Source organism: Grus americana, chromosome 10, assembly GCF_028858705.1.
Source record: "Grus americana isolate bGruAme1 chromosome 10, bGruAme1.mat, whole genome shotgun sequence".
In the NCBI taxonomy this organism is placed as follows: Eukaryota; Metazoa; Chordata; class Aves; order Gruiformes; family Gruidae; genus Grus; species Grus americana.
In genome coordinates this window covers 17429370-17450125 of record NC_072861.1, presented here as the reverse complement: position 1 = coordinate 17450125, position 20756 = coordinate 17429370, and the positions used below count along the sequence as shown (strand labels likewise).

The following is a 20756-nucleotide window of genomic DNA, read 5'->3' as shown; positions in this document are numbered from 1 at the left end:
TCACTGCCACCTTTCCAATGGAACATTGCCAGCAGGAATACATCTCTCTAGTCTTTTTCACAGTTCAGTCACACGTTCCTATAGATTACACTCTGCCATGCCAACCCTGAAGTATAGAGTTGAATAGGAAGGAAATCTGCTTTTTCTTCTTTCCCTCCTTTCTCTGTTTCACCTCAGTGGCAGCACGCCCTTCTCTCCAGACACAATTGCTTTGCCCAATTATATTTACTAGCTCATGTTAATACAAAACACGGAGAGCAAAACTGAGTTCTACCTCAGCAGTACCGTAGCACAGGCTCCCCTGCTCCCCTGTTTACTCTCCCTGTCCGGCTTAGTTCACATGCTCAGCACACCCGGGAGGGTTTGTAGAACTGTGGCCATGATTTCCACGAATCTTAAGATTTTAAAGATGTGAAGTATCGGTAAATAAATTCACCTAGAAGCAAAGCCTAGGTGAGCAGTGGAAAGGCAAAAAAAAGATGTAAAGCTGATCTAGAAATTCTCGCGTTTAGCAGCAACGCCATGCTGAACGAGCAGCACGGGGAGGTCTGTCCCACGTTTGATCGCAGTTTGAACCCTCTGATCATTTGCATCTGGGCAGATGTTGCGTGCTGTAATTAAAAGCAGCCGTTCTCGGAGAAGGAATGGTGTTGGCAACGGGCGCGGCGGAGCTCTGAGGGGCCCGCTGGGCCTGGGGTGCGGCGGGAGGGACCGCGGGGAGGGCGGGGAGGAGGCGCTGCAGGCTGCGGTACCGGCCGCCCCCGACCCGGCGAGCCCCGGCCCCTGGCCGCGGGGCCCCGGCCGCGGGAGGCGGTGCCTCTCGGGGAGGCGGGCCGGGCCGGCCGGCGCTGCCTTCCGGGGCTCGGCACGGCGGCGGCCGGAGCCGGGCACGATGCGCTCCGCCGCCTCGCTGTTGCTGTTCTCGGCCTGCTTGCTGCTGCCGTTGTTGTTGCCGGCCGCGCCCGGCGCCCGCGGCAGCCAGGAGCCGGCGGCAGGCCCGGCGGTGGTGAACGGCAGCCGCCTGCCCGCCGAGCCGGCCGGCGCGCCCGGCAACCACAGCGGGGCCCAGCTCAGCCCCATGCCCACGCTGCTCCGCGACCTCTCCGCGCTGAAGGCCGCCGTCATCGGGGCCTGCGCCCTCACGGCCGCCCTCATCGCCTGCCTCCTGCTCCGCGTCTTCAGGTAGGGCCCGGCCGGGCCGCGCCGCGCCCTCCCCCGGCAGGTGCCGGCTGACGGGCCAGAGCCTCCGCCCGCGGCCCCGGGGCTCCCCTTACCCCCGGCCGAGGAGGAGTGGGGTGGCCGGGGGTCGGGCGGGCTCCGGCCGAGGCAGGCGGGAGGTGTTAAGCCCCGTCAGCGGCGCGATCTCCCATTGCCTCCCCAGGCAGGCGGGAAGCCCCGGCGGTACTGAGCTCCTCGCCTATTAATAGTATTTTTAAAGGCTGACTTCAAGCACAGCGTGTGTAAATGCCTTGTGAAACTCGTGGGGAGTCATCAGGGTGCCGCCGGCCTCAGAAATCTGTGTCTTCCTCCACCCCTGCAGAAAAATAGGGCAGGAGTTGGGTTCCAAGTGGCTTTTCCTCTTGCGTGGGGTACACAGGTCGCAGCTGGGGACTGGAGTGGGCACAAACCAAAACACGTGAAGCTCCGTCTGAACGTATGGAAATCCATGGGTGTTTTTGCCGTGAGGGTGTGGGTGACTGGGATGGGTGGCCCAGGGAGGTTGTGGGGTCTCCATCCCTGGCGATACTTAAAGCCCAACCAGGCGGCTGGCTCCGGGTGGCCCTGCTCGATTTCGAGAGGTCCTGTCCAGCCTCAGCCATGTGCATCCTGTACACCCATGGGATAATGCAGATGCCACTGCTGTAGTAACTCATTCTGGGTAGCAAAAGACAAATCTTTCTTTTTCCTTTTAATGAAGCTTAAGCAGGTAGGCTTGAGGCAGTCCAGCATAGCCAAAAGTAGGTGGTAGGTGTTGGTTTAGACCACAGCCCTGATTTGACTGGAACTGTTGTGATGTGTAACCAAACTCCCCAATGTTTCAGTCCTGTAGATTGCTGATGGATGCAAGCTCCTGCTCCTGGCCCAGAAGGGAAGGCACTCCTGGTCTGTTGCAGAGTCAGGAGAAGTGCTGGTGAGCAGCAGGAAGCTGGGCAGAGGTTCGCATCTGCTTGGTGCTTGTATCTTGTCCGTTTAGCCTGGTGTAATGGGTGTGGGCCGTTTATTCACTGCCCTACACACTGCTGAAGTGCGTTGGTGCTGGTGTGAGCTTGAGTTGTCCAGGCAGCCCTTGAAACTCATGTAATGTCTCCCGCTGCAAGGGACATTAGCAAATTAAACTCACTCCCTTTAGAAAACCAGTCTTCCTCTCGGCTTGTTGCCAGGGCAGAAGAAAAGCAAATACTAAAGTGCCATTTGGCAGTGTTAGTGTTAAGTATTATTTATTTTGGGGTAGTGGCGAGAGTCCCCATGGTGCACTAGGTGCAGAGTCTTGTGCAGTCTACAAATAAAAAGTTGTTGCCTGTTTCTGCCCAGCTTTGTCAGGGAAGATTGCAAACTTTGAGTAGTTAAGAGCCATCTGACTTCTAGGTAGGGGCAGCAGGAAAGAGCTGGGAGAGTGGAGCAGCTGGCTCTCGGTGGCAGGGAGGAGGTGTGTGTCACATCTCAGGTGACAGAAGTAGTTGAACAAGTGGAGTTGGCAAGTTCTTCCTTGTTCTGTCTTCAAGCAGCTCCTTTGTATTTACACGATGACTGCAGCTGAATGCTCTGCTGCTTCTGCTTCTGAATTAATTCCTTGTAGGAAGGGCAGTGTTCACAATGGTAGTATTATAAAATGTTAAAGACCGAAATGATAAGAGCTGATATTTTCTAAAGAAATTGACATTTAACCAAATTCTTCTTATGTGTTGCAGCAGCTGGCAAAAGACAATGCAAATAAATTTGCTCATTAAAGTGAGGTGGTTTGGGAGAACCCAGTAAAATATTGAAAAGATATATTTTTTTTTCAAATCAATATAACCACTTTGCAGCAATATGAAGTTGTCACAGACAAACACAGCAAAATTGGTAGTAGGTATATGAGCTAGAATTAGGAAGTCTGTAACTAAGTGTAGAATGAAAAGCTTAAGTTGCTACTAATTCTCTCTGATCTTGGAGAGTTTATTTCCTCTGCCTCAGTTTCTTCTGGGTATAAAGTGAGACCTTGTGTCAAGGAGACCTGGCGTAAGGCTGAACATTTCTAACCAAACAAAGCAAACCGATAGCCTTTACAGACCTTTTCCTATACCATAATCAGCAAAACCGGGTCCAGGTTAAAGTCACCTTGGGAATGATGGATTAATTCTCCTATGCCAAAGTCATCATTATGCAACTGGTCAGAGTTAATGCAGCATTAAAGATATGTTAAAAAAAAAAATCTCTCTGAGATGTCTCGTATATCTTTATTAGAACCTGCAAGGAAAATGGAAAATGAAGTTTTTGGCTTCTGAGTATGTTTCTTTATCTGACAGAGCACTTGTTTGTAAACAGTTATCCCAGCTGCAAATGAGACAAGAATATCAACAGGTATGTTTGTACCGTGTCACACTTACAGCCGACAACACAGATTGGAGGAGATTCTGTTGCAGAAGAGATAAGGGATTTACCCTCAATAGATATAAAGCTTTTCTCCATCAGAATAAGAGCTTTGTTCATACTTAGTCAAAAACATTGCGATTTTTTTTTCCTGAAGTGTCATGGATTCCTATTAAAGAGATTTTACTGAAATCCAATCTTTGATTAAACCTTCACTGTGAAATTTCTCTGGGTTGCTGGAAGTAAATTATCCTTTTAGATATGGGTTGTAGAGATTAAATGAACTAGTGAGTGGCCAGATATTCTTGTCACAGGTATTGGATTTTTTAAATACATATTATTTTTTGTACATCTCATTTTTATATATTTTTATGTATATACTATTTTCCTTTTTTTGTTTGAGCAGGGACAGATATATTTCTCCAGCTTTCCAGCTCTGTTTTTTAGACAATGCTTAGAGATTCCTCGTCATTCCTTTTGGGAATGTTGTGCTCTGAATCCATCTGATGGTCCTATGATTCAGAATGTGGTATCACCCAAAGTGGTCTGAATTCCCTTTCTCTCTGGCTACTAAGGACCAGGAAGGCCAGCCAAGTCTTTGCTACTTGTCTACATGTGTCAAGGCCTAATTTGCTATAGTGTTTTGTTTTGGGGTTTGGGTTTTGGTTTTTTTTTTTGGCAAGCTCAGTTCTGGGCTTGCTTTCTTTCTTTCCTATACCCCTGAGCACTGCATGCTCCCAAACCAAAACCGTTTCCACAGCAGACCGAATTTCATGTTATTTTCAATCAAATGGTTGGGTAAGTTGCATTACCAAGAAAGACAATGTCTTGCAACAGCTTATGAACAGTTCATGCGGCTAAATTCACTCTTTGATCTATGTTTTTTATTTGGTTTCTACCCCATATTCTGCTGTCTTTCTCTCTCCTGGTGCAGCTCAGTTCATTCCATTGCAATACAATTTGTGGGATCAGCTCCCAGGAAACTAATTTTTCAGATGTGGCTCCATGTGCTGGTAGACCATATGCCTTCTAGGGAAACTACATAAGTTACTTCTGCTCAAATGGGCCAGCTGAAAGCAAGCCAAAGCTTTAGTTGCAGAAAACTGTGTGCTTTAAGTGTTTGCTACACGTCTTGACCTGCCCTCGAATGAACAGAACCCAGGCTAGAAATGGCTCCTATTTATATAGATTTTTAGAGAGAAGCTACCTTCTTTTTTTTTTTTTTTTTTTTTTAAACTCACTGCTTTGTTACATTGCATTTTGTTCAACTTTAAGCTTAGTTTTCCAGTAATTGCAGAACTGGTGTAAATTACTAAGATTGAGGAGAGAGGTTCAAGCATATGATCATAGGATACAAGACCCTTTGTTCTATGAAGTGGACAATTGCTCCAGGCCATCCAAGGCTTAACCTCAGAGAGTTTGACTGATTTAAAATTAATTGCGTTATAATATCCCATTTAGGGATATTAGCAGCACAGTTAAACAAGGGGATGCTTCTGCTCTTTGTGGCTGTGTATATTCCATCTTAAGGACTTGATTATTAGAAAACACAGCACCTTCAGTTTGCTACAGCAAAATGTATACCCAGAAAACATGTGAGGACTTATCTTTGTGGTTTAACTTCATTGTATACAGCACCATCCAGAGAGCAGAGATATCCAGACAGATCAACAGTAATGAAATATCGCTGATCTTACTTATCATTACTTATTATTACTTAGCTGGTAATAAGCCTGGAGTTTCTCCAGGTTTCTATTTCCATACTTTTTTTCTTTTTTGAACTGCTAAGGGAACCCATTAACAGCAAACAAACCGGTCGGAATTCCATTCCCAATGTAACATTGCTGCAGTTCTAGGAGGAAGGTTGTAGCTGGCTTAATTAGACTTCCAATAAGCACTCTGCTAAGAGGGGATAGGGGTTTTTTTGTTCTTCTTTTTTTCCAGGGGATGGTCCCCTCCCTCTGCATTGCTTGGCAGGAAGCATTAATGCTAGATTAGAAATGCAAAGACCTCTCTCTGGGTCATGAAAAACATTATCTTTGAATATCAGGGTTGTTGACTAAAATAGTTGAGAGGCGTAAATAGTATAATGAACTAGTGAGTTGACTTGAGTATTTACTCCACCACATGATGTCTCAAAAAGGAGGATGAAGTGCTGCATATGAGTGGTGCTTGATCAAAATAGCCCCTGGTCAAAATACAGAGGCACAAAGTCAGCGTTCTGCTCCAGCCCGTGTCTGTATGTTGTCCCTCCCCACGTGGTGTGGTGGAGGGAGTAAATCTGATTTCTGATGGACCTGACCCCAGTGCGCGGTGCCATAGGCATTCGAGCTCAGGGGCAGTACTAGCGTGCGAACACCACTGTGGCTGAACAGCTCAGGAGGAACTGGAAACAGGCCCCCATGTCGGGCCAAATAAGTTATTCTTCATCTTCTCTCAATTAAGTGCTGTGCTCCCTATGACTGCCTTCTGTTAACACCAGCAAGTTGGTTTTGGTGGGAGCAGCACTGGGTCTAAAGTGAAAGGTTAATATCCTTGGCTGCAGTTAATTTTTTTTTTTTCTCCTCATGATGATTCAGTGCAAGACCTGTAGCATCCCCTTCTAATTACGAGGGGTGGCTGAAGTCAGACAGCAGAAGCAATGTGATTTGGGTTTTTTTTATTTTTTTTTTTTGTGGAAGACAGTTTTCTGTGCTGAAATACCCAGTACAGCTTCTACCCTGGTTAAACCACTTGGGAAGCATTTCAGCTTGTTATTGTGCAAGGGGCATACTCTGACCACAGCTTCCAGCATGTTTCTTGTTTGCTTCAGAAAAAAAAAAAAAACCCACAAAATGAACGCGGCTGGGAAGGAGATTCTCTCTTTGCCCATGAGGGCTAACGTGTCCTGATCATATCCAGGAGGTCTCCAAAGTTCATGAAACATTTGTATTCTGTAGTTCCTGTGCTACTCTGCTGACTCTGCTGTCTGTCTGCAAACAAAAGATGTTGCCTGGTCCCACCCGCTGGACAAAGTGCTTTTCCTTTTGCGTTGTTGTTACTGATGATCCTACTGAGGTTTGGGAGTTCTAATGTGCAATGGTTTCCTGACGGGCAGGCTTATTTGGCATGCAGATAGGAACACTCCCAAGGCTTTCCTTTAAAGTTAGCTTGGGTAACTCTTCTAGTATTTATGAAGCCTAGGGGAGTCATTCAAATGAGCAAGTGTGAGAAACGGACCACTGAAAATTCAGTGCAGGTTAATGACAAATTGGCTAGGTAATCTGGTGTAGAATTAATTGAGGAAGAAGAGGCAAGGAAAGACCCTTTGGCCCTGCCAATGGCAAACAACTGACTGTAACAGCTAAGCCAAAAACCAGTAGCAAAACAAGCTTCCTCCCTTCTCTAAATGAGCACTGTGGTTGAGTGGGGGTTGTGGAGGATTAATAGATGACTGTGCAGCGAATTCTGCTCCAGGTCCCCTTTAAAGTGTAGCCCAAATAGACTAATTAATGGCTGGAGGCTAAAGGGTTCTAGTTTTCCATTTCTAGAAATACCTATTCCGCAGTAATTGCTTCAAACACTCCAATATTAACTCTTGTAAGATGAACTCCATAGAATAAGTTATGTTTTCTAATGGAGGGAATGAGGGAGGATGTTTCTCAATAAAGTAGGCCTGATATGCAGGTGAGGTCTTAAGTGAGTGAACCTGTGAAACCCTCTGTGGACTGTATGTGTAAGGCAAAGTGGTAAGACTGTGCTTGGTTTGTTCTGACAGGTAGACACGGGTTAGTTTTGGGCTGTGTTTAGACTTCACAGCGTGAGTAAATTTTTCTTGTAAAAGCAATGAATTACTTGTAAGATGAGACCCCCCCTACATCACTTTGCTGCTAGGTCTTGGCTGAGAAGCAGAATAATAGAGAGAAGTGTTTTCAAAAGGATTTTCAAGTGTTTGGGTTAAGAGTCCTACTGTATTGGATATAAAATTGCTTGTTTCAACAACAGCAGTAATAGAACAAACCACCCTGTGCTCTACGTGACACAGCAGCACAGATTGCTATAAAGATTAGACGACAGGAGACATTTTTCTCGCTTCTGATGCAACCTTAGCCTTTAGAACAGGGAGGAAATACAAACTGCTCCATCCTAAGAGCTGGGACCTGTTTGTTCAGCCTTGGACTACTGCCCATAAGCGATGCTAGGCAGAGGCACTGAGACTTCCACCTCTGAGCTGTTCAGCAATTTAAGTTTCCTTTACTTTAAGCCTGGAAGGGACCGTTGCGGTGGAGATGCAAACACAGGGCTTGAGTCCCAGCCTTTCTGTAATGCTCACACCTCGGTTCTTACTGCTGTGTAACTCTTTCAAAGGCATCCATTCTTGGTGCAAAAATGGCAATGTTGAATCTGGCACACCTTGCATGACGTGCCAGGGCAAGACTTCTTGACGATGAAAGTGTACTACTCATGACGTGCTGTCTGCTTGGAGCAGTAGTTGTGATTACCAAAAATTAGGGGCTGCTTGCTTGTGCCTGTACCAGCTCCCTTCTCATGTTTGGCAGTTGCCAGTTTTGTTTTATAAAAGGTGAAGGGGAAAATTCTGCAGTTTATTGACCAAACCCATCCGCTTTTCTCCCCAAAGGCTAGCTGTACACGTGAGCACCTTCTTTAATGTATAATCACAGAACTGGATTCATGCATGAGCAGTGTGACCCTCCTAATGTGCATGAAAGGAGTAGGTGAAGTAAAAAGGACCTGCACAATTCAAGCTAGAGGCAGAGAATTAGTTGAAAAGCCATGTACCAAGTGTTTGTTAATTGAAAGTAAAAGCGAGTGTTAGAAAATAGGTCTCTCAAAACTGTGGAACATGCAGACACTTGAGCATCTCCATCTGAAAAGGAAAGTAAGGCTGCATCTATAGGAGGAGTGGTGGTAGGTATAGTTAACTTCCAATGATAGTTGATTATTTTTCATAGCAGTTACATAGTGTGGAGCATGAAACCTCTCAGACGAGGCTCAAGGCTGTATCTGGAAGTCCTGAGCTTGGCCTGATAGCAAGAAAAGAGAACACACTGTTTGTACCTGAACATCACCACCCCTTTGCTCCTAATCTGCCTAGAACATTCCCTTGTCTCAGCAGGGCTTAACCTGGGCTTTCTCATCTAAACATGTTGACTAAACCATTGGCTGCTTCAGCTGATTAAGCCCGTGTCTCACTTATTGAGTATGGCAGCAGGAGGACGCAGTGGGCTGCTGCGCTCATATGCCTGCCCTGGGTGCCAGGGGATCTCTGGTTTGTCAGCGGCTGAAAGACTGACGTTGATCTGGATTGCAGTTGACGAGGAACTGTGCTCTACACTGACGGGCACAAACGGTGGCCTTGGAAAGGCAGCGGGAGGGGACACAGGCCAATTCCACAGCCTTTGAGTCTGGGGAGGTCTGAATCAAACAGGGCAGTGATTCAGTGTTGGTGGGAACAGCTTCAGTCTCTCCGAGGAATATTGTATAAAGACGATGCTTCCCTCCCCACCTTTGTGTTTCAGGTCTGGCAAGAGGATTAAGAAGACCAGGAAGTACGACATAATCACCACTCCAGCCGAGCGGGTAGAAATGGCTCCTCTGAATGAAGAAGATGATGAGGACGAAGACTCAACAGTGTTTGATGTGAAATACAGGTACTGCTGCGAGCCCGTCCGGTTAGGTGCGCTCACAGCACTAACTTCGCTGTTATTAGCGAAGATAGCTCTTTTTCCCTCTGCTGGGCCAGCCTGGCAGAGCTGAGGCAGTCGCAGTCTCTCTTTCACTTTGCCCAAGCATTATCACTCTCCTTTACACTCCCTCTGCCTGCTTTCTCAGCACATGCTGCTCTTTACTCTCCCGCTCTTGTAATAACTACATCGCTACCCCTAGGCTGTCTGCCCTCCTCTTTCCACTGAAGAGCAACACAACGGGATACACATGCCCCAAATAGCTAACAAGGTTTAACAGACTGAACTTCCCCTCTCGGGCAGCCGTTGGCAGTCGTTCCTGTGTGCTCTCAGTGCCTATGCACGCGCTGGATGGAGGGCTACAGATCAAGGGCCGCTTTACCAGGCAATGCCGTTGCTGTGAGCCTGGGAGAGAAACGATGGTGAATCTCCACCAACCTCTGGGTTCGTACCAGAGTGCTCTCACACTGTTCTGTGACAGAGAGGACTGTGGTCCCTTGCTGATGTTGTTAGCAGTTACCCCATAGCAACAAACTTTCCTTAAATGTGTTTCTCTTTTTGAGATAGAAGCAGCGTGACAACCCAAAACTTTTGGTGCCTATTCTGGGCCTGAGATTTATAGCAACCACCGAGCACATAAAGATGCTGCACGTTGATTTATGGCATCAGAGTATCTGCATCTCTTATTTTTATTTGCATCAAGCCATCCATAGCATTCGAGTTGCATTCTCATCCAAATAAGGTCTACTCTAAAATCTGTCTCACTTCGGCTGAAATAAGCTCTCCTAATTATAAAAACACAGATCTTGACAACGCCTAAATGGAGATTTTACAGACTTTACTGATGTTGTCCATCTCCTAACTTTGGAAAGGGGGAAACAACACATTTGCTCTACGCACATGTGTGTCAGCATCTTAAACACATACTGCCGCACGCTCTGCTGGTCATTTTCAAAATAACTGCATTATTTCTTTCTAAAAGTCAGGCAGTAGTTGGAAGCCATGAAACAATGAAGGGTGTGAGTTGTGCCTTCATGCATAAATAATTAGTTCTTGAATTAAAAGACTCCTATCAGACCTTGCCTGACTGTTGCCATTCTCTGTAGCTGCCCTGTGTTTGCACTAATCATTTCTGCTTGTGCAGTTTTTACTTTGCACCAGAGTGCAGCGATCTGTCTCGCCATGGCCTGCTTTAACAGCCTGTGTCTCCTGCCCCTTTTCCTCTTAACTGAGTACTTTCTCTGTGAACTTTTGGTAGCGAGATCAGAGGGGTTTTCCAAAGATTGACAACAGACGATTCTCCGTCATGCCAGTGCTTCAGGATAAGATGTCTAATAGTAAAATACTAGATGAACAAAGAAGAGAGTATGCTGGAAACCAGCTGACTCATGAGAACTGTGGTCGTGTTATTTGACATCGCTTCCCTGGAGCACACACTGTGCTGATGCTTTCACAAAAGTTATTCGGTCTTCGTGGGTTCCTTAGCAGTACAAATGGCTCTTCACCTTGTGTGATGCTCTGTTCGGACACTGTAGGGGTTTTTGGTTCTTAGCCAACCAGTTCTCTCTTCAGCTGTGGGAATTCCTCCTTTCTGCCACAGTGCAACAGCTATTAAATGCCACATTTTCTGAAGTCCTTGCAGTTTCAGACATACATTTTTTTTAGCTCAAAAAGAACTGCCTCAGTTTAGAGGGAGAGATATCTTACAGACAACCCCTTAGCAGAACTGATTTTGGGAAAGCTGCTTTGAGGATACATTTGCTGTAAAAGGTATCAAGCTCTCTGGTTCCTTTGTGCAGCTCGAATGCTACATCCCCAAACAGTTCCTATCTCCTGTCACCAGTAAAGACACTTCTTTGCAAATCTGAATTGCTGAGTTTGACCGTTGATGTCCCCATTAAACCAGTCAGGAGGCTCTTCATAGACACGAGAGGGCTAGAGCTGCAGAGAGGGCATGTCGGACATGCCCGCAGTAAGTCAGTGAGCTAACTTCTACCAGGTCTTGTTGGGGTTCCTTCCCTAGCTCACCATCCCTCTCCCCCCAAAAAATTTGACATTCAGAAAATAGTTGTCTTGTTCCATCTAAGGCTTCCTTTGTATTTTGTAGCTGGGTGCAGATTCCAGGAAGACAGGGTAAGGAGAGGTAACTTTATCCCTCGCTGTGGTTACTGGGAGTTATAAATACATGCAGGTAACTACACAACTGGAGCAATAAGTTTGTTTTGGATATTCAGCAAGTGGCTACAGTTTTAAAAGAGCCTTCATTAATTGCTATGTCAGGAAAACTACTTCCCCTCTCCATTATCTAAAAAAAAAAAAATTTAAAAAAAATTGCACAGATGCGTCAGGTGAACTTGCAGAGGTGTCGCTAGGGCTGATGCATCAGGAATGGGGTGATATGGATTATGGATTATTTATAATTCAAATGAAAGTGCATTCTCGGCAGCAGTCAGTATCAGTTTTGACGGCTGTTTGCATTTATTCAAGCAGCCTCCTAGCAGCGGCGCTTACTTGGCTTATGGCACGACAGACTTCTGGCCTGTCTGTGCTACCAAGTCTTGGCGAGGGGCTTTTGACCAGGTGCTGCTTTGGTGACTGTACTGTTACTGGGACTGTTTTCAGAGAGGCTAAACCTCATGCAGCCCTGTGCTGCGGCAGGATCCATTGGTGCAATGCCATGGCTGACAAGAGTCATTATTCTGATTTCCTTAATTCTTTATTTCTTTGTGACATGCTGGTACTGAAAGATATGTCTGTGGGCTGGCTTCCCGTCATTCAGTGTTGTAACATAACGTGCTGCCATATCTACATCAGAAACCAACTTTCCATAGCTATTTAAACCTAGAATTTTCAAAGTCTCCCTGACTCCTGAATATCACATGAAATTAGGTGGGAATCTTTTGTCCTGTTCATTTTTGATTTAAAGGCTGTGAAACTATGGGGAAAATGGTCCATTTTCCAGCAAGTCATGATTTGCAATGGTGTTTGCTCAGTGCTTTCCACTAGGAAGGGAACAAAAGTACTTTTAGAATACAGACTTCTGAGAAAACATGGGAATGGAGTCTAAAGGGAACCAGTTTTCCAAAGAGCAACGCAGTAGGGACACATTGGTTGTGATGGACTATAAGCATTGTTCAATGCATAGCACTAAGTACATTAACCCAATATTAACCTACTCTGATTGATGTGCAGGTCCTAAATAGAGCGTTGTTTTGGGTTTGTAGCATAAGTCTTTGCTGAGAATGACGTGGGTAGGCTCTGGGCTGGTTTGTTTGAGGTCCCCTCCCATCATTGAATGTACTTGTATCTGTGTTTGGGGGAGTAACTAAGATTCTGTGCTGTCTCCTCCACGTAATGCAAACAGCTCTCTAATTAAAAGGCAGTTGGTGTCTAGTAGCAACAGGGGAGAAGTGACATATACCTCTCCAATTGTTCTCATGCAGTTAATTTTCTTCCCTTTAATGCTTTGTCCTTGTGTGTATTTGTTTCCAGTCTTACATAAGGCATCAAAGAACAGCAGACTGTAATTTGGGCTCTTGGATGAAGGTTGTTACTTTTTTTTAAATTATTTTTTTTTCAGGAGGCTTTAAGTTTTTGGGCTCCCAGTAGATCCCACCCCCCACTTCCTTTGGGCTGTGGAGCAATGAGAAATAACCACCTTCCTCCCATAAAGCAGGCTAATGAGACCACTTCAAAATCTTGACACAGTCCTTTCTGTGGATGCAAAAGCCACCCACTGCCTGCCTCTGACAAATGCAGAAGCGTGCGTGCGCTGGATTAGATACCCCCTTTGCGATCTCATTTCAGTAGCAGGGAAGCAGTTCTGTCAATGGCTTCTCTAATCCTGCAAGCACAATTTCTGTGACAAGAGGCTGAAAGGGTAAATCAAAGATTGTCAAAGAGCAAAGATGCCAAATCACTTAGACGTTAACACCTCCTTGAAATGCTTCATGGAAACCATTTTTTAATATGGAGGATTGTTTTCTGTGTGTATTTGCTCTGGTATTGAAAGAGGTATTTGGATAAAAAAGTTCAGGAATTGTTCTGAAATTATTATAGAGCCACACAAAGAAAACAAACAATGTGGAAGGGGTGTTTGTTTCTTGATCGTCGGTTCAATCTGTGCTGCTGAAGGCTGAAAAGTATCCCTGTCCAATTGATTTTTGGACCATATGAACTATATTGGTCATCATTTTCCAGATGTCAGATATTTTTTCATGTTTTATGATGGGATTACAGTTGCTGCACATCTTGGAAAATGAGTTAGTGGAAAGCTAAATCCCATCCTCCAAGGGTGTTCTTTCTCATCCCACCAATAGATCTTGATTTTAAGATTTCTCTCTCCTCTCTGCTACTTTGGCACTTCCTTTCAAGAAGGCAAGGGAACATTGTACAGCTTTCATGATCTTCTTCTTGATGGGGCTAAGCCATTGATTCATCAGGCAGTTGGCACTGTGTGATACATGAGAAGAGAGAAGTAAAGTAGGTTACAGGCAAATGTCCCCGACAAACTGGTGTTAGCGTCCATCCCCCATCACAGAGCACTCTGTTTTGTGTAATAAAAGAGATTAAAAGAGCTGCAAAAAGAACCAGTTCCTGAAAAGGTAAATAAAATTGTTAGCTTATTAAGCTTATTAACTCTAGTGTAGCTCATTGGGGGATTTCTTGTCAGCTTCAATAGAAAATTGAAAACAAGTACTGAATAAATTCTGTGGCGCCTTGCACATGAAAGGCTTTGAAAGCACTTCAGTAATCTGGGATATCAGCAGCGTCCCCTCTCCCTGCTGACTTGCAGCTGTTGGAGGCAGTGCGTTCTGCTCTTGCTATGCTTCCTGAGCCCAGCTGAGCGAATTTCACAACCCTCCCTGCAGAGCATTTCAAGTCTGGGGTGACATGTGCCACGTGAGAGCCCACAGTCAGGGAAGAACTTGGAATTTAAATGCCAGAGCTGGAATTGTCCCAAGCCCCATGTCAGGCTCCTTAATAAGTACTGAAAGAACGTTTTTCTTGGTGTGGATTGAAGCCTCCATCCTTCCTGTTGGCTAAGTGAAATTCTTTGGTTTTTTTCCACATGAATTGTCATTTTTCCCTCTAAGAGCGGCAGCAGTGGCAAAATGCAGAAGCATTTTAGGAATGCATCTTCCAAAGTGCTCTTGGAAGCAGAAAGATCTATGTGTAAGGAGTAGTGGCAGGAAGAGGACAGTAACATTATTCAACCACCATGGGACTAAAGGGCTTTTGAGAGCTTGCAGGAGGTTTTAGAGGAAAGATGTACCATATGTAAAGGCTGGATTCTGGATTCATCCCTTTTTCAAGCGCCGATAGCATTGAACTGTGTGGAAACATCTTCATCACAGTTGCAGGGCTCAGCCTTTGATGTGCTTGAGTCTTTTGGGAGTCTCTAAAATATGAGAGTTACACTATCAGTGTCTTCTCTTTGAATATGTCCTTTCCAGATCCTGACTGTGTGTGCAGCCCTGAATAGAGCATGGTATTGTCTGCTTGTTACAGCAAGGTGTTGACTCTCAGGGGAGCAGCTCTAATGGATTTTTTGCCAGAAAAAGCCGCAGGCCATTCTGGATGATGCTAGGTGAATTGCACTGGGGTTTGTAGCAGCTTAATTTAGTTTTTTTTCCAGCAGGCAGCAGTGACAAGTTGTGTATAAATGGAGGGGTATCATTTATCCTTATCTGAACGGGGTGCAAATCACTAACACAGTCAGCTGCTTACAGTAAATACAACAAATTGCCAAAGCTTTGGTGCTGCTGTGAAGGATTTCCCATGGGTCCACAGCAGGGCAGGAAGGAATGGTCAAGAAGCATTTTATTGTTTGGTTTTGAAGGCCAGGTTCTTTCCTCGCTTGGCTGTAACAGTTGTTACAGAGCACACCGCATTCTGCTGGCTCATTCAGTTGATTATACACTGGCGGTGCAGTCCTATGGGAGGGCTCTCACCTCCTCCATGGAGTGTAACAAGTTCCTATTAAGACTTTTTAATTTGAACTCTGAGGCAGCCAAAGCAGTAGGGTGTCAGGAGGAGAATCCATAGCAGGGAGGATAGTCCATGTGTGTTGGTTAGTAAGGGGCTGCGCTGGCGTGAAAAAAAGTTGTGAGGTCCAAGATGCTGTTTCACGTGCAGTGAAGTAGCAGCCCCTCTGTGCACGTTCCCTTCTCTGGTCTGCACAGTGGCTGGTCACAGGATCTTTCAGCATCTGGGTTTTGTCTGATATAACTCTACTTTTTTCTTCACTTGGTCCAGCTTCTGCTGGCATGGCGTTAACATCACATCAGTGCTCAATGTCACCATAGAAATCAACTGCTAGAGGGAACTGATGGCAATCACAGTGAATAATGCTGCCTTTTCCTTTGTGGCTTTTGGGGTTTTTTTCCACTTTGCACATGGGTTCTCATCTCTGCCTGTGAGCTATTTAATTGCAAATCTACAGCTGTACTAATTCTTCCTGCTTTCCAGGTAAAACAGCACCCTGGAGCATTGGTGCCCTGCAAGATGTCATTCTGCTGTCGAGGGACCTGCTGAAGCCGTAACTGTGAAAGGGGAGGCTTTCATCTCTGCAGCGTTACAACCAAACCAAGCCTCACCTCCTCGAGGTGCTGTTTGTACAGCAGGCTATGGATCTTCTGACCAAAATGTCACCATTCAGTTCCCTGGTTTCCAAACTGCTGTGTTGGAATGACCAGAGTTCCTCTTTGCAAACTCAGCTCTCTCTTGCTTTAGGAGGGCTGCAGTGTCACTAAAGCATGACAAGATGCAGCCCTGTGTACTGACTTGCAGCTCATGATGGTCTAAGTTTTGCAGAAGGAATAAGACAAGGAAGATTGAACCAAGCTGCCCCAAGGGCTTATTTTCTAAAATCCTAATTCAGTACTTCAGTCACTGTTAAACTTTGGTCATTGTTAAACAGATCATGTGTTTAAAAAAAAATAATCAAGAAGTGTATTTTTTGGGCCTTACAGAGGTGACTTACAACTTTAGGTGGTAAAAATGTAAGCCATGCTGAAATGCCATGCTGTATGTTTAGTGTAGAATCTTTGGGCGGAGGGGGTGAGAGGTTGACTCATGTAGAAAACTTTCTTGACTTGCTACTGACTTTTAAAAAAAAAAACCACAATTGCACTAAGCTTTCATAATGACATTCTCATTGTCCCAAGGAGCTCTGATCAGACCAACTTGAATAAATGAGACCACAGGGAAATAGGAAGAATCAGGCATGCCCTAAACTACAACAATCTTGGATTAAAGAAGATATATTTTTGTAATTTTCTGCCCTTCCACAGGGAGTAAAAACAGTGTTTTGTACTGTCCTGTGCTTACTGTAACTTGTCTACAATTCATCTATATTACCTTTTTTCTAAGCAAAGTAAGTCCTCATGTGGAATGATTGGATTGCAGAAAGAACACCTCTTATTTGTCATGGAAGCTTCATGTAAGTGATCTTAATCTGTATCAAACTGGAAGTTTTCTCCTACCACCTGCTTGACAAATCCCATTTAACTCAAGGATGCATTTTTAACCATCGCTCCCTGCTCTGCGCTGCAGAGGTCAGAGCTGTGGGATGACACTATGAGAATTAGATTGCTGCATCTGGATGAATTGGGTTTAGGAGACCGCAAGCATGTACACTTTCCAGGCCATCGTTAGAAAGAGCAAACCTAACTGGTTTAGTTTCTTTACTTTGTGGTTTTCCTTTAAAGTAACCACAGATAGATGCAGTTCAGACTTCTCTGACATGTTTATTCTCTTACTGCATCCCTGAACACCTTTTATTTTGGGTTTTTAAGCTGGCTGGAACCTTGCTTTTCTTGGGGAATGCATATTTTCCAATTGTTTTAGGATTGTCCCACTGTTTGTTTGACCCTCTACTAGCCTCCTGCAGTTACAACCCCTCAAGGAGACTGCAGAGTATCTGGCAAAGCACCATCCTTGCAGCAAGCTGCCAGTTTTGGGGTGGTTGTTTTTTTTTGAAGGCCAATTGGGATTTGAGGTTTGCTGAGAACACTGAACTGCCATGTCATGATATTATGACCTGTGCCAGTTCTGCACGGTTCCCTTGGGTCCTGCAGTTAGTAAAAGGAGGTGAAGGGGTTTTTTTTCTCTTTTTCCTTTCCAGCAGCCTTGCACTTCCATCAAAGAAGCTCCCATAACACAGCTTGCTTTCCCTAGCCGTGACTCAGCAAAGGCTTTGCAAACAGCCTACTCTGCCTGGATGGAAAAATCCCACAGCAGACTGTTGTGTTAATATTAGTCATCAAGGCAATATAAAAATGCTATGGTATTTTCATTCATGGAATGAATTTGAGTCATTCTGTATTACCGTTAATAAGCAATATTTAATGTGTCAGCTGCGAGGTGAGGATGATGCCGAGCGGGTTGCGTCCTGGCTGGTAGGAATCGCAGGGACCAGTAAGTTGAATGATGTGGGTTGAGATAAGATCTAGAGCTTTTTCCACACCTAGGTAAAACAGGTTTCAGACTTAGGCTGGATAATTCTGAAGGAAATAATACTGTGTCTCTTCAGGACTAAAGTACTTTGAAGACAGGGAATTGAACTTCTTAGGCAGACCAAGTCATTTTGAAGTCAGAGAAGCAGTGATGCTGAGAGGAGAGAGGGAGGTTAAAAGCTTCTGTTTGCATTTGCAGGAGGCAGCAATGGAGTGAAGTGGCTGCCCTGTCTGAGCAGGCACCATGGCAACATGTTCACGTCCACTCTTCTGCCAAACTCATTAAACTGAGCATCAGGCATGCTGGAAGAGTGGTAGAGAGGGAATAAAACCTTCTCTGCGCACAAAAGAAAGGTGAGACAAAGTTACATAGGAGAAACATGAGAGGGAAAGGTGGATAAAGGACACTTTTCCTAAAAGTTCCCACCGTTTCCATAATGCGGCCAAATCTCAGTGGTGGACAGGGACCAGGTATTTAAGATGTTGAAGATGGAGGTGGCAAACTGCCACTGGGATGCTCTGGCTCCTCAAGGAGGTCCCAAACCATGTGCCATAAGAAATATTTATAGCGAAGCAGCAGCTGCTTGTTGGAAATAAAAGGCTAACCTCACCTGTTGCTCATGGTCATGAAAATAACCTTAATGCTTTGTTTGATACTCAATTGCTGTTGCAAATGTGAGGCAATGTTTACCTCTACAGAAGTTGCTGTATGTGATTTAAAGTGTCTGTTTAAATATTCCATAGCTATATTTAGTTAAGATTTTAAGAGCACTTGACGTGACTCATCTAATAGTATATATATGAATATTTTTTTAATGGTAGGAATTAGTTTAAAACATAGTTTTAATAATTTGGACTGTTTGGTTCAGGTAGTTCTAGGAGTTGATTGGAAAAGAAATAGCCATTAACCACTACATGAATGTTTTACCTTAATGTTCTCTGTATCTTACACTGCAGATTTAATCTCATTGTGACTGTAACTTGTCTCCGTATCTGCTGCTATTTTGTGTTGCATAGTCAAACTTGCTTTGTTCAAGAGCATTTTTAAAGGCGTATTTTTTTGTTACAGAAAATGAAAAGAGAAACATTATTACAGATGTCTGCCTGTAGCTCACTCACTGCTTACAAAATCCACTGACTGGTAGCAGAGTCAAACAGAGCAAGCAAAATAGAGGCTTTCCTATTTGTGCATGCTGTGCTGCGGAGGAAAAAGCCCTGCACAGAATTGCAGCTTCTTACTCCAACCACAGCCCTGTCACTGGAGATTACATTTGAGATGCTAGAAGTTGGTGTGCCATGCTTGCCTGCAGAATTAACTTAGAACTGCACAGATAGATTTGTATTTGGGTTTTTTTTTTTTTTGGGGGGGGGGTGGGGGGGGTGGGGCAGGGGGAGGAAGTTGGTGCGTTTTCCCCTTGGAAGATGTGAAGATGACTGCAAACACTTATTTAGCACACCAACTTGTGCTATTCTAATGCTTATCCTAAGCCCAAACTGATTTGTAGAAGTCTACAAGCACCAATGCATTTGAACATTTTGTTCGTACTGTTCCCTCCAATTCAGCGTATGTGATATAATCTCTGCAGGGTGGCAGCATAGGGTTTTCCTTCTTGGATGGATTTCTGCTGCTGCAGTTTTTTTGTGTGAGGAGTTATCAGGACTATGCGTTTTGTTTTGTGCAATTGCTTGAACTTTGTTTAAATGTGTTTAAGAGAATATGTCATTGTGACCAAAGCTTCATTTTAAGAAAAAAATGGGTAAGACTAGTTTGAATGGACTTTCTTTCAGCAGAAACTGCCATCATTAAACATGTTCTTGAAATCCCCCTTGTGTTGTATGTGATGTTTAGAGAGGGAAAGGGGCTGTTGCTTGTTGAAGTTTGGTGAATCCAAGCGCCTTGCATGATCCCTCATTAGAGGGCTGCGAGTTCTGAGTGCAAATCCCTTTGTCCTGTAATCTTGAACCAGAGCTCGACAAGGGGAGAAATGGGTTTTAGCAGCATGGAAGAGGAATGTGTTTAATCACACTAAGTCCCCATCAAGAAGCTAGGCTTACGCCTGGATTCAAAAGGCAAAACACTGTAATAGAGAAGCTAACTACAACCGTATCTGGGACCTTGGAGCCCACGAACTGCAGACCCAATGTCCCAGGCTCCAAGCCCAGTTGAGCAAACCAAGCCACATCCCCTCCCGGGGTGGCCAGGCCACACCATGGCCATTAAGCAAACTTCCTTCCACTTCAGTCCTGCTTGACCAAGTTCCCTGTCTCTGAAGCAATTTTGCCTTGTGGCTTTCAGGGCATGGCAAGATGCTGAAGTACTAGAGATAAGGATCAGGGAAATCCAAGGCTTGTTTGTTGTTATTGTGCATGTTTTAGCAGTACTCCAAAGACTTTCCCTCTTGCATTGTTTTTACATAGAGCACAGATACTCCCAGACCCTGGAGCAGCCACAAGACAGACCGATCCTTTGCCCCATGCATGAATCTCTCCTCTCCCATGTACCACGTGATTGCTCCTGCCTTGATGTCTTCATCTTTTGAGTAACAGTCTAGGAGTAATTCAGTGCTGCAGACAGAAGGCAGCTGCTGTCCAGCCAGTAAAATAAAGCTTGGTCTAATTCAAAATATTTAACAAAATGCTATCAGGCTTCAGGCATGAGCCAGCTGTTGTGCAGCAAAGCTGGTTTGCATAGGAAGTTCAGGACCCATCAAGGTGAGCCCCAACCTAACACTGAGCTGTGGCTAAATAGGACAGGCTCCCCTTAGCATAGGCTGCAGAAGTGAAGGTGCCATGTAATGGCAAGGCAGCAGCTGCAGTCTCCAGGTGTACTTACCTTTCTGATGAGATCTCAAGTGGAAGATGAGCAAATGACCCAAAATCTGGTGTAAATTATTAGCTAAGTAAGAGCTGAAAAGCTAGAGCTTGAAGATAATTGCAGCTGGGGCTCTGGGCAGAAAGGCCAAGGCTCAGTTTAGCCCTTCCTGGATTTTGACATGGGCGAAGCCTGAAGCTACAGCCACATTCTTGCACAGCAAAGATTCTC

General features: G+C 44.9%; 1 protein-coding gene across 1 annotated transcript; it reads left to right on the top strand.

Moving 5' to 3' along the window:
• Positions 1 to 788: 788 nt before the first annotated feature.
• Positions 789 to 19536, top strand: FAM174B (family with sequence similarity 174 member B). The gene is made up of 3 exons (XM_054836995.1): positions 789 to 1182; positions 9090 to 9221; positions 15726 to 19536. The coding sequence occupies exons 1-3, from the start codon at positions 893 to 895 to the stop codon at positions 15727 to 15729; spliced, it is 426 nt and encodes a 141-aa protein (XP_054692970.1). The 5' UTR covers positions 789 to 892; the 3' UTR covers positions 15730 to 19536.
• The last annotated feature ends 1220 nt before the right edge of the window (positions 19537 to 20756 follow it).

Bases quoted from the DNA above. Each gene is read 5' to 3' on its own strand.
- FAM174B (XM_054836995.1), top strand. From the start codon at position 893: ATGCGCTCCGCCGCCTCGCTGTTGCTGTTCTCGGCCTGCTTGCTGCTG. The intron at 1,183-9,089 runs GTAGGGCCCGGC...TTTGTGTTTCAG, and splicing joins CTCCTGCTCCGCGTCTTCAG to GTCTGGCAAGAGGATTAAGA.